Raw genomic sequence first — 14,472 nt, 5'->3', positions numbered from 1 at the left:
AGGTATACATTTAAATATTAAAGCATTGTTAAGTATTAAATGCTAAATAGAAGACTAACCTCAGGTAATTTATTATTGCAAATTTATTCTCCTTATTTACTTAAGTTGACATTTTGTAGGCAGAATTTGATTTCAATTTTGGGAAGACCAATTTTGGCAAGGGAGATGAGGAAGGTGTTTTATGATGCAGACTTGGGAGTTTTATCTTTTTTGTTTTTGTAACATTGCTCTCTCTCAATAAAGTAATCTATAACAAACTTTTCTTATCACTTGTATTCTTAATACTGAAATGTAAATGCTAATTTTTCCAAGTTCATAGCTAACAATATTTACTGTTTTCTCTTTCATTATATGTTATGTTTGTAATGATCTAGGTCCAGCGTGTCATTCACATTCTTTATTTAATTTTTTTTTTTTTAGCTTCTGGCTAAAGCGGTGTACACAAAGCTCTTGGTACTCTGATGGCTTCCTTTTTTTTTTTTTGGCTTTTAACAAGGGGAATTTAATGAGTTGCTAGTTTACAGTTCTAAGGCCGAGAAAATGTCCCAATTAAAACAAGTCTATAGAAATGTCCAATCAAAGGCATCCAGGAAAAGATACCTTGGTTCAAGAAGGCCGATGAAGTTCAGGGTTTCTCTCTCAAGTGAGAAGGCACATGGTGAACAGTCAGGGCTTCTCTCTCAGCTGGAAGGGCACGTGGTGAATACGGCATCATCTGCTAGCTTTCTCTCCTGGCCTACGGCCCCATGAAGCTCCCCAGGAGGCATTTTCCTTCTTCATCTCCAAAGGTCGCTGGCTCGTGGACTCTCTGCTTCGTAGTGTTGCTCTCTCTGAATCTCCGGCTTCCATTTTTGCTTAAAATATGTATTGTTATTATTAGTACTATATTCAGTTTTCCACTCACTGTAACTACAAAGGTATAACAATCTTTTATCTTTAAAACAAAGCATTCTAATTACACACATTTATAGTACTGTATATAGATCAAGATGGTGAAAATTCTGTGGCAGGCAGCACTACCACGTGACAATTGGATTTTTTTGTCAGATGTTGCACGGACGTCTCAGTTTGGCATAGGAAAGACAGTACAGGGATATGAATGTATAATGATTATGAGTGGAAGATAGCATGCTAATGTAAAAGAGAGGCTAGCTTTACCTTGGGCTATTATGATTGACTTCACAGAAGAGAAATTACTTTATGAAATTGTATATAGCAAATGTGAGTAAATAAACATGTTAACCTGCTTATTTATATAAATATGATTAAATTTTCCAAATCTTGTTTTGGCATATGTGGCGTAGGTCAGGTGTATGAGTAGCTAGTGAAATCCTACAAAGAGTTTCTTCTATACCCTATATTAATCTGTTTGTTTTGCTTTATTGTTTGTCTGATCTTTTTTTCTTTAGAAAACTATATATGGATTCATGAACATATCCTTTTTGCCTGAACCATTTGAGAGTAAGTTATATACATTCAGGCTGTTTACCCCTAAATAACTGAAATAGAGTCTTACATAACCTCAAATGAGCTAACTGTAAATTTACATTGATCCATTGCTCTTTGCTAATCTCCATCCATACTTCAGTTTTTTATTAGTTGATCTAATCAGGTCCTTTATAGCAGATTTTCCCCATCTAGTATAAGATACAGCCTAGGGTCAAGTATTGCATTTAGCTGTCATGTCTCTTTTGCTTCTTTCACCTGGAACATTTCCTCCACAGTCTTATCTTCTGACATTTAATATTTGAAGAACACAGACTTTCCGTCTGCCTCTTTTTATTACTATTATTTTGGGTTTGTCTGATGTTTCTTAGTGATTAGATATTATGGATTCATGGCCAAGGTATCGTGTAGACATTATTATTTTGGGTTTGTCTGATGTTTCTTAGTGATTAGAGATTATGGATTCATGGCCAAAATATCGTGTAGACAGTGTAGTGCTCTTCTCATTGGTATCGCATCTGGAGATACCTGCTGTTCATCAGTCCCTCGCTGTGTGGTTAATTTTGATTAAGGTGGTCCCCTGCTTCTTCATTGTATGTAGTAATGTTCCCCCACCCTCCTAAAACTAATAACTAGTCTGAAGAGTGACACTGTGAATATCCTCCTTCCCATTAAAATTTCCTCCCTAGACTTAGTATCCATTGGTGATTCTTTTCTTGATCCAATCCTTATCATGATGATCGTTTTTTTTACAAAATGGGGTTTTTCAATTCCAGTATTCCCTCCACATTTATCAGTTGAACTTGGGCGTTTTCCTGCAATCACGTGCCTTCCTTTTCCATTTACCTGTCTATATCTTATCTATATCTATTCATATATATCTGTTATCTATCATCGAATTCCTTCTTTTCCCTTAATGGCTTATAATTCATTACAGTACTTAGGTATTTTGAAGAGCAAATTGTCCTAGATTTTTGAAGGGCCCGTTCAAGTTGGCTCAAGGACTACTGTCATCTTTTAAGCTGGGAAGGGGAGCACTTTTGAGCAGTGTAGGTTCATTTTGTACCTATTTTGCCTCAGCCCTAGAATCAACCAATTTTCCAAGGATCCCTGATTCCTTTTAGTGAAAAATAGTATTAGAGATCCTGGATACCAGGTATTCTCATTGCTAATATGGGAGTCTTTGCATTTTAGCCTCTTCAGTGGACAGAGCTGGGAAGTGTATATTTATAACCACACAAAAAATATAAGCACATACACATTTTAGAAGTCATGAATTCACACAAATACCTCAATTCCAGTCCATTCCCAGGATTAATTCTTTTGTTTCCTCATTTCGTGTTTGTGTGTTCTGTCTATAATAAGAACCCTGGCTCCTAATGTCATCAGTCCATTTATTCATTTGTTCAGTTCTTTAGTACATCTAAAATAGTTTTAGAATGCTTTGCTTAGAAAAAGAAAGTTCAGGGTTGGCTTGCAAATCCTGCCTACTCTGAGACTGAATGTATATAATTAAATTCTTTGTGTATAGTCAATATTTTCCCCACCTTCAGTGAGCCTATAATACTCATTTGAAATGCTGTTAGGTTTGTTTTAGTTTGCTTTCAGTTTTAGATTTTTCTTCCCATTTGGGAGGCTTTTTCTTCTTTCTTTTTTTTTTTGATATTAGGGAAGTTGTAGGTTTACAGACCGATGATACAAAAAAAAAAAAAAAATTTCCGAACACCCCCACTGTCTTCCTTTTTTTTTTTTTTTTTTTTTAAAGGAAAGACAGAGAGAAGGAAGGAAGGATAGAAGGAAGGAAGGAAGGAAGGAAGGAAGAAAGGGAAACATTTTTTTTAAACATTTTCTTGTTTTTATTGTATTCTGTTTCTCCGTTTTTGTTACATGGGCTGGGGCCGGGAATCGAACCGAGGTCCTCCGGCATAGCAGGCAAGCACTTTGCCCGCTGAGCCACCGCGGCCCGCCCTGTCTTCCTTTTTATTAACACTTTCCACCAGTGTGGTATCTTTTTTATAACTTATGAAAGAATATTATTATAATTGTACTATAGTTTACATTAGGGGTCACTGTTTGTTGGGAGGTTTTCAAATTGAGAATTTTGAAAGCCTGTGAGAATTAACTGGATTCCCCTTTTACCTGGAAAATGAAGACTCCCATTTATGGAAAATCTGAGTACTAAGTGCTTTAACATATTTATCTCATTTTGTCCTCAACGATAATCTTTGAGAGAAGGATCCATTTTATAGATGATGAAACCTAAATTCAGCTATCTTATGTAACTTTCCCACGGTTACATAGCTAATTATATGATAAGAACAATACTTTCAAGCTTCTACTATGTTCTAGACATTGGGTCTAAGTATCTTAGTTACATTATCTCATTCAATTTTACGAGGAAGGTTTTATCTCCAATATATAAGGATCTAGGATTCTAACCCAGGTTTTGTCTCAGTTGTTTCCCCATTTTAGAATAAGAAGTTATTCTAAATTGAGCAGACAGCCATGGTGCTTCTGCTTTTGTCATGTTTCTGTTGTGTTGGGGCCATTAACGAATGACTGGCTTTTTTTTTTTATAGAAGTCCAGGAAGTGATGTGGTTACCATCTACATTTTCTCATGTGGTCTTCCATAAGTAGGGGTATGAGAACTAGGATAGAATTCTTTTGCTGTCATGTGGAGACTGAATAACTGTATGTGGTGGTCAACTGCTGCCTATATATGTTATTGGTAGGCCATTGGTAAAGGGGCTAATGTCTTCCATCTAAACCACTGTGATCTTGTCTTAATGATAGTGATGGCCTTATATGCATATATATGTATTTCAGCTGCCAGGTTTGCCACTAATGCACAGAATATTCTCAGTTCATAGTCAGAAGATAGTCTTACTGAACAGTTTGAACTGTCAGTGAGTAAAGTGAAAATCACCCACATTGATTATTCACTGTACTTAAACTATGTGATATCCAAGATTAACCAAGTTGGTATTGTTGTAATAAAGCACTCTAAAAAGGGCCCATTTACCTAGGTAGAGAATTAAAACTTAAGATTTGCACATTTATATATGCTTCTTAAATGTTTTGATGAGTAAGTGCTTTTTTAAAATAATATGACTTAAAACATTTTTCTTATTAATAAATTTACTTTATAATATTTGAGCTTTCTGGCTAAAGCATTGTAGATACTGAAGTTTAGCATTTTGGTTAAAACATTTTTTAGCGAGCATATTTAGAACACTTTTTGGTAATTATTACTTGAATTCTGATTATGGCAGCGAGCAGTTGTCTGCTAAAATAAATCCAAATACCCCCAAAAATCTGTCTCACAAAAAGTTGAGTAGAAGTACCTTTAACTGAAAGGCTATTAGTAAATGTACAGTGTAGTTAAATTAGAACATGACTGTTGCTAATAAAGGAATTGATTGTTTTCTTAAATGGGATATTGTCATATCAATGAGAAATTATTGAGTGCTTACAAATGCAGATTAAAAATAAATATGAATATATGCTATAAAAGACATATATTATTAAATGATAAGGTGGTTGAAAGAACTTCCTTTTAGAACCTGAGTTCTAATTATGGCTTTCTCATTGAGTAGTTCTGTGACCCTTGGGAAATAATTTTAACCTGTCTGAGTGCCAGTAATTTTAGTACTAATGATTTTTCTCAAGGACCTGCTAACTACCAGCAGAGTCGGGGTAACAGTACCTAAAGCAGTCTGAAGTAATATCTTTTTATTGTACAAATTTGAGAAATACAGAAAAGCATTGAGATGAAAAAATTTCATTTCTTAATCACATCGCCTGGACATACTCATTTTGAATTTTTTTAGAATGTATACTTGGAGTTTGTCTTCTGTACATACATGTACTTTATGAATATGATGAAAACTAAATGTTTTACCAAATTGAGATCATGCTCTACATATCATTTATAAGCTTTTAAATTTAGCACTATCTTTTATGTACTATAAACATTTCTTTGTCTTTATTCTGTCACATGATTTTTTAATTGTTTAATATTTCAGTGGTAGGAATATATTATACTTTTTAACTGTTCAGTTCTCTGTCATTGGACCCTTAGATTGTTTCTAGTTATTTTAATCTATAAATAATACTGTGGTTAACCTTCATATTTAGATGTTGTGCATATCTCTGAATTATTCTTTTCCATAAAGTACTAGAAGTAGAAATCCTGAATCAGTTGTTATGAACATTTTTAAGAGTGTCAACAAAAATTAGCCACCAGTAAAGTAGTACTATTTTTTACCCCATAGCTGTAAGAAAACACCCATTTCTCTACCATCACCTGTATTTGATATTATTTGTATTTTTGGGTGAATATTTCTTTATACATTGTACAAAATTTTAAAAGTATGGCCACATAAGTCTTTTTCCTTTCTCTTGTTGTCTAGCACCCTAGTGTTCCTTCCTAGAGTCATCTGCTATGATTTATTTCTTATGTATTCTTCAGACATAATTTGTATTAAAAACCTTTACAAGTTTCATAGGTAAAAATGGTATCTTACTATTTTGATTAATAGTGAATGCAAACAAAAAAAATAATGAATGCAAACATAAGCATGTTCCATATATTTTTTGCCATTGCATTTCTTTTATGAATTGCCTGTTTGTATGCTTTGCCATTTTAAAAATTTAGGTGTTCACCTTTTCCTAACTGATTTTAGGAGAGTTTTCTATGTATAAAAGATGTGAACTCTTGGAATGTTAGTCCCCCCCTCCATGTTTTCTAAAAATTTTTTGTTTTATTTAACATATTTTTGTAGACATTTTCAGTCTTCATATAGAAAAATCTATAAATGATTTATTTATTTACTTATTTATAGCTTCATTTTTATAAATGTCAGTCTTTTTTTTTTTTTTTTTTTTTTTGACACGGGCAGGCTCCACAAATCAAACCTGGGTCTCTGGCACGGCAGGCAAGAATTCTGCCTCTGAGCCACTGTTGCACCACCCTATAGCTTCATTTTTAATACTAATTCTGATCTGTTTAAAACTGATTTTGAATTCTGTCAGAGAGCATTTTATCCCAGATGGTTGGTGGTGGTACAGTGGGATTGCTTTCCTGTTCTCATCATACTCTATGAAACAATCCTAGGGAAGGGCCAGAAAATTAATAGCGAACAGCCTTTGTCAGGTTGTTGTCAAAAATCGGGAAAACAGCTGTAGACTATGGGTGTTGGTGCCACCTAGTGTTGTCAGAGAAAAAATGATCTGTGGAATGCTCCATAATTAATTGACCATATGGAATACATTCACTTGGGCACAGGAATTGAATGATTTGTAGACATTTGTTTCTCACTAACAAATGACTTATGAATTATTTTGAATGTTGACACCTTCTACTGAATCAAATGCTTAAGTCACACTATTGATTATAAGCATTACAATATGACCTTAAAGATTCCCCCAAACCTGTGTGAAAACGTTAAACATTTTAAAAGGTCTGCTCCATGCCCTAATGACATGCTTTTGAATTTTAAAATGTTTAGATCTTTGGGAATAATATATATATTTATATTTCTAAATTATAACACAAGAAGTCAGCATTATTTAGTTCTGTTGACCAGCATCACTTTGATTTTCTTTGCTGATAGAATTTAATATTCATTTCTATGAGTTCTTTGAAATTGTTTATAGCTTTTAAAATGTTCATTTTTTTTTTGCCAATTGAACCTACATTACTGATTTTCTAGATTAAAATCTTTCTCTATGTCTTAAGGTTCAATTCAGTAGTTAATGTTGAAGTGCTGTAATTTAGTCCATAGAGGGCATTATATTACAGCATATGATAGGGTTTTAAATTGTTTAATACTGTTCAGTAATGATATATATGTTTAATTTTATATTTTTGTATAGCTCAGAATAGTTAAAATTTGAAATAAGTTTAAGACTACTCTGTAGCCATAATTATTTCCTTATTTAAAAAAAAGAAGAATCTGTTCTCTATTGCAGAAAAGTAGAAAATATTTCCACTCTTAAAAATGGTACACAAGTAGTCCCCAACTCTGAGAAGAGCATTTTTCATCCAAAAGCTTGAGTTTTTCTTGGGTTCAGAAGTAGAGGAAAGAAAGAAATGGAAAAGGAAGAATATCTTAAGACAGCTGGGGTAGACTTAAGGTCTCCACACTACTACCTATTCTAAAGTATCTTTTTCTACTGTCAGAAACCCTGCCATTTAGATATCAGCCTATTTACACATACACACACACACACAATTTCTGAGAGGGTTAATGAGAAAGTGTTACTATATTTTTAAATTCTTTAGTAGGAATTTATTTAATGGTGCAATTTTCCTACTAAACAGGAAAATTAGTACAGTTTTGAGATAGTGTCTAAGTATGCTTTATATAGTGTCTAGTATACTGTTTAAGTTTGCCAGGGCTGCTAAGACAAATACTTCACAATTGGGCTGGGTCACAAAACAGGAATTTATTGTCTCTCAGATTTTGGAGGCTCGAAGTCCAGCATAACCATATTGGCAGGGCTTGTGTTGCCAGACCCGAAGCAGTCTAGCAATCTGTCACATGGTGAGCTCTCTCCCCTTGTGTCTGCTCCTCTGATTTTTGCTGACTTCTGGTTTCTACTGACTGGCTGAAGCTGAATTTCTACTGCTTATATGGACTCCAGTCATGAATTATGGATCACTCTGATTCAATTTGGTTTCATCTAAACTGGATCTTGGAAGGTAACTCACAAATGAGTTCACACCTTAACTAATGTCAAGTTCCTATTTGCAAATGAGTTCACAACCACAGCACTTGTGGTTAGGACTTGAACATGTCTTTTGTGGGGGTTATGAGTCAGTCTTCAACATGCACTAAGAAAGTGAGAGTTTTTTAAAAAAAATTTATTGATTAAAAAAATTAAGAACAAACAAAAACATTAGCATATAATTCCGTTCTACATATATATTCAGTAATTCTCAATATCATCACATAGTTGCATATTCATCATTTCTTAGAATATTTGCATCAATTCAGAAAAAGAAATAAAAAGACAACAGAAAAAGAAGTAAAACAATAACAGAAAAAAAAGATGATACATATCACACCCCTTACCCCTCAAGAAAGTGAGAGTTTTGATTTGAGATGTGAAGAGAAGGGAAGTAAAGAGTAGAGAACTTTAAAACATGGTCCCCTTTGAAAAAAAGAATTCAGGATGTGCTTGGGGAAGTTTTTGTCATTATTTTTTGTCTTGCTTGGTGGGGAACCTGGGAACATAGGGACACTGAAGAGTGGAAAACTGCCAGACATAAACTTTAAACAGTTTGTATCAGAAGTTCTGTGCAAGACTCATTTTGAGTTTAGACCAAGGAGATTACCTAGCCCCTAGCACGTAGCCCCACCCCTCTATATATGTATGCACGGTTGTGTGCACAAACACACACACACACACGACAGAACAGAATTCAGACAACTTTTATTTACGTGCATTTTAAATAAAGGAGGCTTTTGTGACACCCCTCCTTCGAAACACTTTGCATCATTTATAGCATTTGCTTTAAGGAAAAATAGATTGTTCTCCCAGATAATCGAAGTTCCAACTTTTGGAAGTTGGAACATATTTGCTATATTTGAAAATTGTTCTTGAAAAAAATGAAGATTAACTTTAACAAATTGTTATCCTTTCTTTGGTCCATTAATTTGTAAGTTAATGTGGACTAGCACTCATAAACTATGCATACACACATTTTCACAGTGGGAGAATAATAGAACCATACTATTGCACAATGTTTAGAATCGAATGGCTTGATATATGACCTTTCTTAGATTTGTCTTACATGCCTTTTCCCTTTGTAGTTTGGTACTATTTTGAGCATCATAATATTAAATTGCTAGCACTTACAGTACTTATGATTTGCTAGGCACTGTCCTGTGGCCTTTTGCATACTCTGACTCGTTTGATCCTCATAATAGACAGTCCATATGCCTTTATATTCTTAACATACCAAAACTTCAAATTTAAAGGACTTTTTTTTTTTTTTGGTTAGCTTATCAAGTTTAACTTGCACAAACTTGAAACAACTTTGTAAGAAAGAAATGAACAAAAATGTCAGTTGATGTCCATTAGCTAGTTTTTCCAGTAAATTACACATAGTAACCTAAATTGCACAGACCATAAAAATTGATGAATTGGGTGTTAACTGCATACGGTAGAAATGCTAACTTAACTTCAGGTTTCCTGTTTTGTTTTTTTAATCTGCCAGCCGAGCTATTAAGTGTGTTTAATGCTTAGACGAGGGGGTGTGTATAGATATTGGGTGTTCTTGCCACTGTCAGACTATTTTGTTTTTTAAGTTTGTTAAACCAAACCAAGTACCACAGAAGTGTGAGTAGTATAAATGCTAAATACCTTTGTCTCAATAACAATTTTTATTTTATTTATTTATTTATTTATTTTTGGTGCACGGTCCGGGAATCGAACCCCGGTCTCCTACATGAAAGGCGGGCATTCTAACCACTAAACTACCCGTGCACCCATGAATAACAAATTTTTAATGCTCCTATTAATGTAATAATCTATGACTTGAAAGCAGTGTTTGGGTGCTGTTTTGAGTTCTTTTAATGATGACATATTTATTGGCTTTCAGTTTTAAGGGTTTCATTATTAGAAAATACTATCTTGGAGGCTCAGTACTTAACTAGTATTTTGGAATCCTAAGCTATTTTGTGGAGAGGCCAGATATTTTCAGATCTGAAAATGGTGACAGGGTTCTCATGCATCACGTTATGCAAAAGTTCAATGAGTACATTTTAAAGTTAAATATTAACTCTTAAGCTGAGAATACTGGACTTAAAGTTTGCTAGGGTTTATTTACGTTTGGAGTTAGGAAGATGGAAAGAAATGAGTCACTAGTATTCAAGGTACTGGTGATTTTAAGGGTTTTTTTCAGCTTACACAGTTTTATAGCAAGCTCCAGATAATATCCTGATTTCAGTGTAACTATATAGTCTTAAGCATACTTTTGTACATAGGTTACATTACAGTCATATTGTGCATTTTAAATGATTTATCATTATTGATTGCCTTTTCTAGATGTGTTAGATGTTAGCATCAGGTAAACCAGTTGTGGAACATTAGTGAAGACGTAATGTTCTGTAGAGGAATGAATGCCAGAAGTTGAAAATTTTAGAAATACTGTACATAAATTTGTTTTAGTAGTTACCAGTAAAATTTTAATTTGCATTTATGTCCTTTCCCTAAGGCAAATAATATAAATTGGTATGTGAATATTTCTCCCAAAGTGAAGCATCTAATAATAAACGTACCTGTGATGGTGTCTAATCAATATATTGAAGATTGAATTAGAGCAGGTAATGATAGAAAAAGTATGTATTTGTAAGTTTCTGAATTTCATTAATTGTAAAAGAGGACAAAATAGATTGCATTAGAAAGATGAGATTGCCAAAACTGAATAAAAACGTTTTCTATTGAAGTAGCATATATTCAATAAATATTAATAACTTGACTTTGTGATTTTTCTCTTGCACCCTCATAGGAGTGCAAACTGCCAAATGCTTAAAACCTTTGTAAAGTTAGAAAGTAAGAGAAGACTTGACATTTCCCAGGCTTGAAACTTAAACTATAGCCCTTCTTTGGATCAGTCCATTATAATCTTATCGGGCAACCATTGATTTTTGGAATTTTAAGTGAAACTGGAAACGAACAGCGTAATGCATGTTGGTCAAAAAAAGAACAAAACTAAACAAAACCAAAAAACCACAAAACTGCACATAGCCTTAAGTGCATTTTAAGTATATTCAGTGACAGCTCTGTTGAAAGAACAACCTCTTTTCCTTTCTTTGGGTGGTCTGCTTCTCCCCCTGCAAATGTAACTCCATGTGGTATGAGCAGCAAGCACCAAGACTGGAACAATAAACAGATAGAATGAAGGCATTAGTCCCTGAGCATTAGTAGCCTAGTTACAGATTGCACTGCGTCAGACTGCTCCACACCCAGAACGTGTCAGGTGACTTCAGTCCTGCTGCAGTTGTGCAGCAGAGGAGACTGCAGGCTTCGGTTGAGGAAACGGATATTTCATGTCTCAGGGTGTAGATTTTTGCAGTTTCGGCCTTTTTGTTGGTATGCATAACTGATAATTGCAGTTGCAGGGAAGATCGTGACGAGAGATGGACGGTCAGAAGAAGAATTGGAAGGACAAGGGTATATTTGCTTTTTAATCTTCTGTTTCTTCAGTTACATGTGACGGTAATATCTGAACCCTGAAAAAAGCTTTGCAATTTAGATATATTGTGAATTTGAACATGAAGCATCTGAAAGGCTTAGGGTAAAGGATTATTAAAACAGCTACTGCATTTGTGTTTTTATGTTTGGGTAAAGGATTATTAAAACAGCTACTGCATTGTGTTTTTATGTTTGGTTGTATACTAGCGAATGGCAGGCTATTTGGTTTCACTGGCATCTGGTTTAGTCTTTACAGTCCTGTGGTTGTTTGGGTTCAGTTCTTTGATCTCGACATTGTACCAGTACAGTTCTAGTAGTATAGTTCTAATAGTTTTTTGTTGATCACTTTGGTGTGATAAATCTTACATAGCTGTCTAGTGTTCCGTAGTGACATATTTCTGTGGCTAGGTATAAGAAAAGCTGACTTGGTATAGTTGAAATTCTATCCAAAGGTTTGTAGGTAGCAAGGCAGTGCATTTGCAGTGAGTGTGTTTTTTCCTTTGGAAATCTGCCTTGAGACTTTAAAATGATTGCCAAATGCCTTTTAATCAGATTATATTTTTGTATATCTTGCAGTCGTTAAAATGTACACAGTTTTAAATGCATGTCTACATTTGAGTCGCTAACCTCTGTCCTTGTAATAACCAATCAGTGATCTTGAACCCTTTTCCTCCCCTTTGAAAGCCCAGGCTCTTTCAGTTTTCAGTGGATCATTGTGTACGAATTTAAGTCCGTAAGTGGTAAAATAGTGATTGTAATGAATATTTTTAAAATACTTTATTATGTGGATAGATGTGCCATTAAAAAAAAATGAGGTGGTGTGCTGTATATTTGACCACTTACAGTGAATTGTCACAAAAATTATTAGCTATTTTTAAATTGTCCTAATAGACATCCACACAAGCAGAAACAGTTTTTTCTGGATACATTCAGGTTTTTATAATTCTGCTTAATAATTTCCTTTTAAAGCAGAATTGTTAGCAGGATTAATAATAGTGTTTCTAAAATCGATATGTTATGCTAATTATAATAATTTTCACAACATTCTTTTAAAAATTGTTCTATAAAGAAATGTGGGAAGAAGGTGAGTTTAAGATTGAGCTCATATTGAAACATTGGAAAAATTTTATAGTTAGAATTTAAAGAATAGTTACAATAGAATTTTGAATTGTTACCTTTCTGGTTCCTTTATATCTGAATTTAATGAAGAGAAAGATTTTTATTTCTTCATTCTTCTGGCCATTAGTATTAAAAAATGAAAGGTAAACTGATACGCTGTAGTTTTCGATAAGAATGATAGTGGTATTAACAATACAATAAATATAGGCTTAAAAATAGGTGAAAAGGGCAGGCAATGGTGGAGCAGTGACAGATAGAAGCCTGCCATGCTGGAGACCTGGTTTGATTCCTGGTGCCTGCCCATGCAAAAAAAAACAGAAAGGGAAAAAAAAAATAGGTGAAAAGTCACATCAGGACCTACTCTTCACCTGTTAGCCGTGTGTATTAATAATTTAAGTCTTAGATCATTTAATTTCTTTATTTGCTGAAACTAAGACTAGCATCTTAGACTAGAGATTTATTTGATCATTATTTGGCACTAAATATAAAATCAGATCAACTCTTGAATATTTCTGGGGAGCTTACTTTGTAAGTGAAATGGTCTAATATTTTTAGTACTTGTCTAGTTTTTCTGCTCTGACTTGACCTGTTTTTCTGATTTATTGAAGTTATCTTATAATATTTTCTTAATCAGCCCCTAATTTTAATGTTGTAGATTATAGAGTAAAATTTAAATTGGAAATCACTGAGAAAGACGGTGAAGCTGCTATGGAATAAGATTTTCAAATGGGACAAGAGAATAAAGAACCCCAAAGCTAGGCTTTAGGTAGATTGTTAAAAAAAAAATACTTATATTATGTAGGCCCGAACATTTTCTACTTCCCTCTTTTCCCTTATTTTAAGCACCATTGTTAAAAAAACATCCAGTGACAATGAAGTATAATAGAAGCGAAAGAGTCTCTGATTTCAATGTTAAGAAAAAACCCTATTCTTTTTTCTGATTAATTGGTATTTGGTGCATTTTCTTTTTTTCACAGTAAGACCAGTATTAATTTGTATTCTTTATATATTCTTCAACTTGGATATTCTGTTGTTCCTATGTGATTGAAGGTAATATTTTTTCCATAGCAGAGATACTTAGGATAAACCTGTATTGTATTTGATTTGGGGGGTTGTATAGAGCATTCATTCAAACAGAAGATTTCGAAAAGCTTAAAATGTTGAGGAATTTGTAGATTTGGGGGTTAGGATAGGGTGGGTGCATAGTGTAACCACTGAAAAGGTTTAATTGAGACAATAGAGCTTTCTGGATAGAAAAGAATGTTTATATAGAACAGTAAGAAGATAAAATTGATTTAGTTAAAGAATGTAGAAGATTTGAAAGATCTAGGTCAGGTTTCCTCAAACTTTCCTGGAGAAGAGAATCTTGACATATTTTTAAAAATACAGATTTCTGGGCTTCTATCAGATCTTCCAAATCAAAATATACAGGGGAGGGACCTGGCAATTTGTATATTATGCATCCTGGTATCATTCGTTGTATAATCAGGCAAATTCAGGAAACATAGCTCTAGATTTTTAGCTTGGTTCTGATACTTGTTAGCATTTTTGCCAGTGAGAAGTTTATACTTTTTGGTGCTTAGTTTCCTTTTTTTGATGTGATTTCTAGACTATCTTACAGCTTTAAGGTTCTCTGGTTTTATGAAAACGTATCCTGGGCCAGATTGCAGAAAGCATTGGATTTTAGATTTTAATCAAGA

General features: G+C 33.8%; 1 protein-coding gene across 4 annotated transcripts in view; it reads left to right on the top strand.

Annotated features, from left to right (window-relative positions):
- The window catches only part of RTN4 (reticulon 4), a 59,134-nt gene that overhangs the window by 17,424 nt on the left and 27,238 nt on the right, over positions 1-14,472 (top strand). The window contains exon 1 of one of the 4 annotated variants that reach the window (XM_077134240.1): positions 11,439-11,632. The exons of the other annotated variants lie outside the window; for them this stretch is intronic. Within the exon in view, the coding sequence (XP_076990355.1) occupies positions 11,599-11,632 (34 nt within the window). The 5' untranslated portion in view covers positions 11,439-11,598. Of the gene's footprint in view, positions 1-11,438; positions 11,633-14,472 lie in introns of those variants that run through there. 4 annotated transcript variants of the gene reach the window in all.

Source organism: Tamandua tetradactyla, chromosome 17 (genome assembly GCF_023851605.1).
Source record: "Tamandua tetradactyla isolate mTamTet1 chromosome 17, mTamTet1.pri, whole genome shotgun sequence".
Classification (NCBI taxonomy): domain Eukaryota; kingdom Metazoa; phylum Chordata; class Mammalia; order Pilosa; family Myrmecophagidae; genus Tamandua; species Tamandua tetradactyla.
The sequence above is the reverse complement of the archived record's forward strand: the minus strand, read 5'-3'. Positions and strand labels throughout refer to the sequence as shown.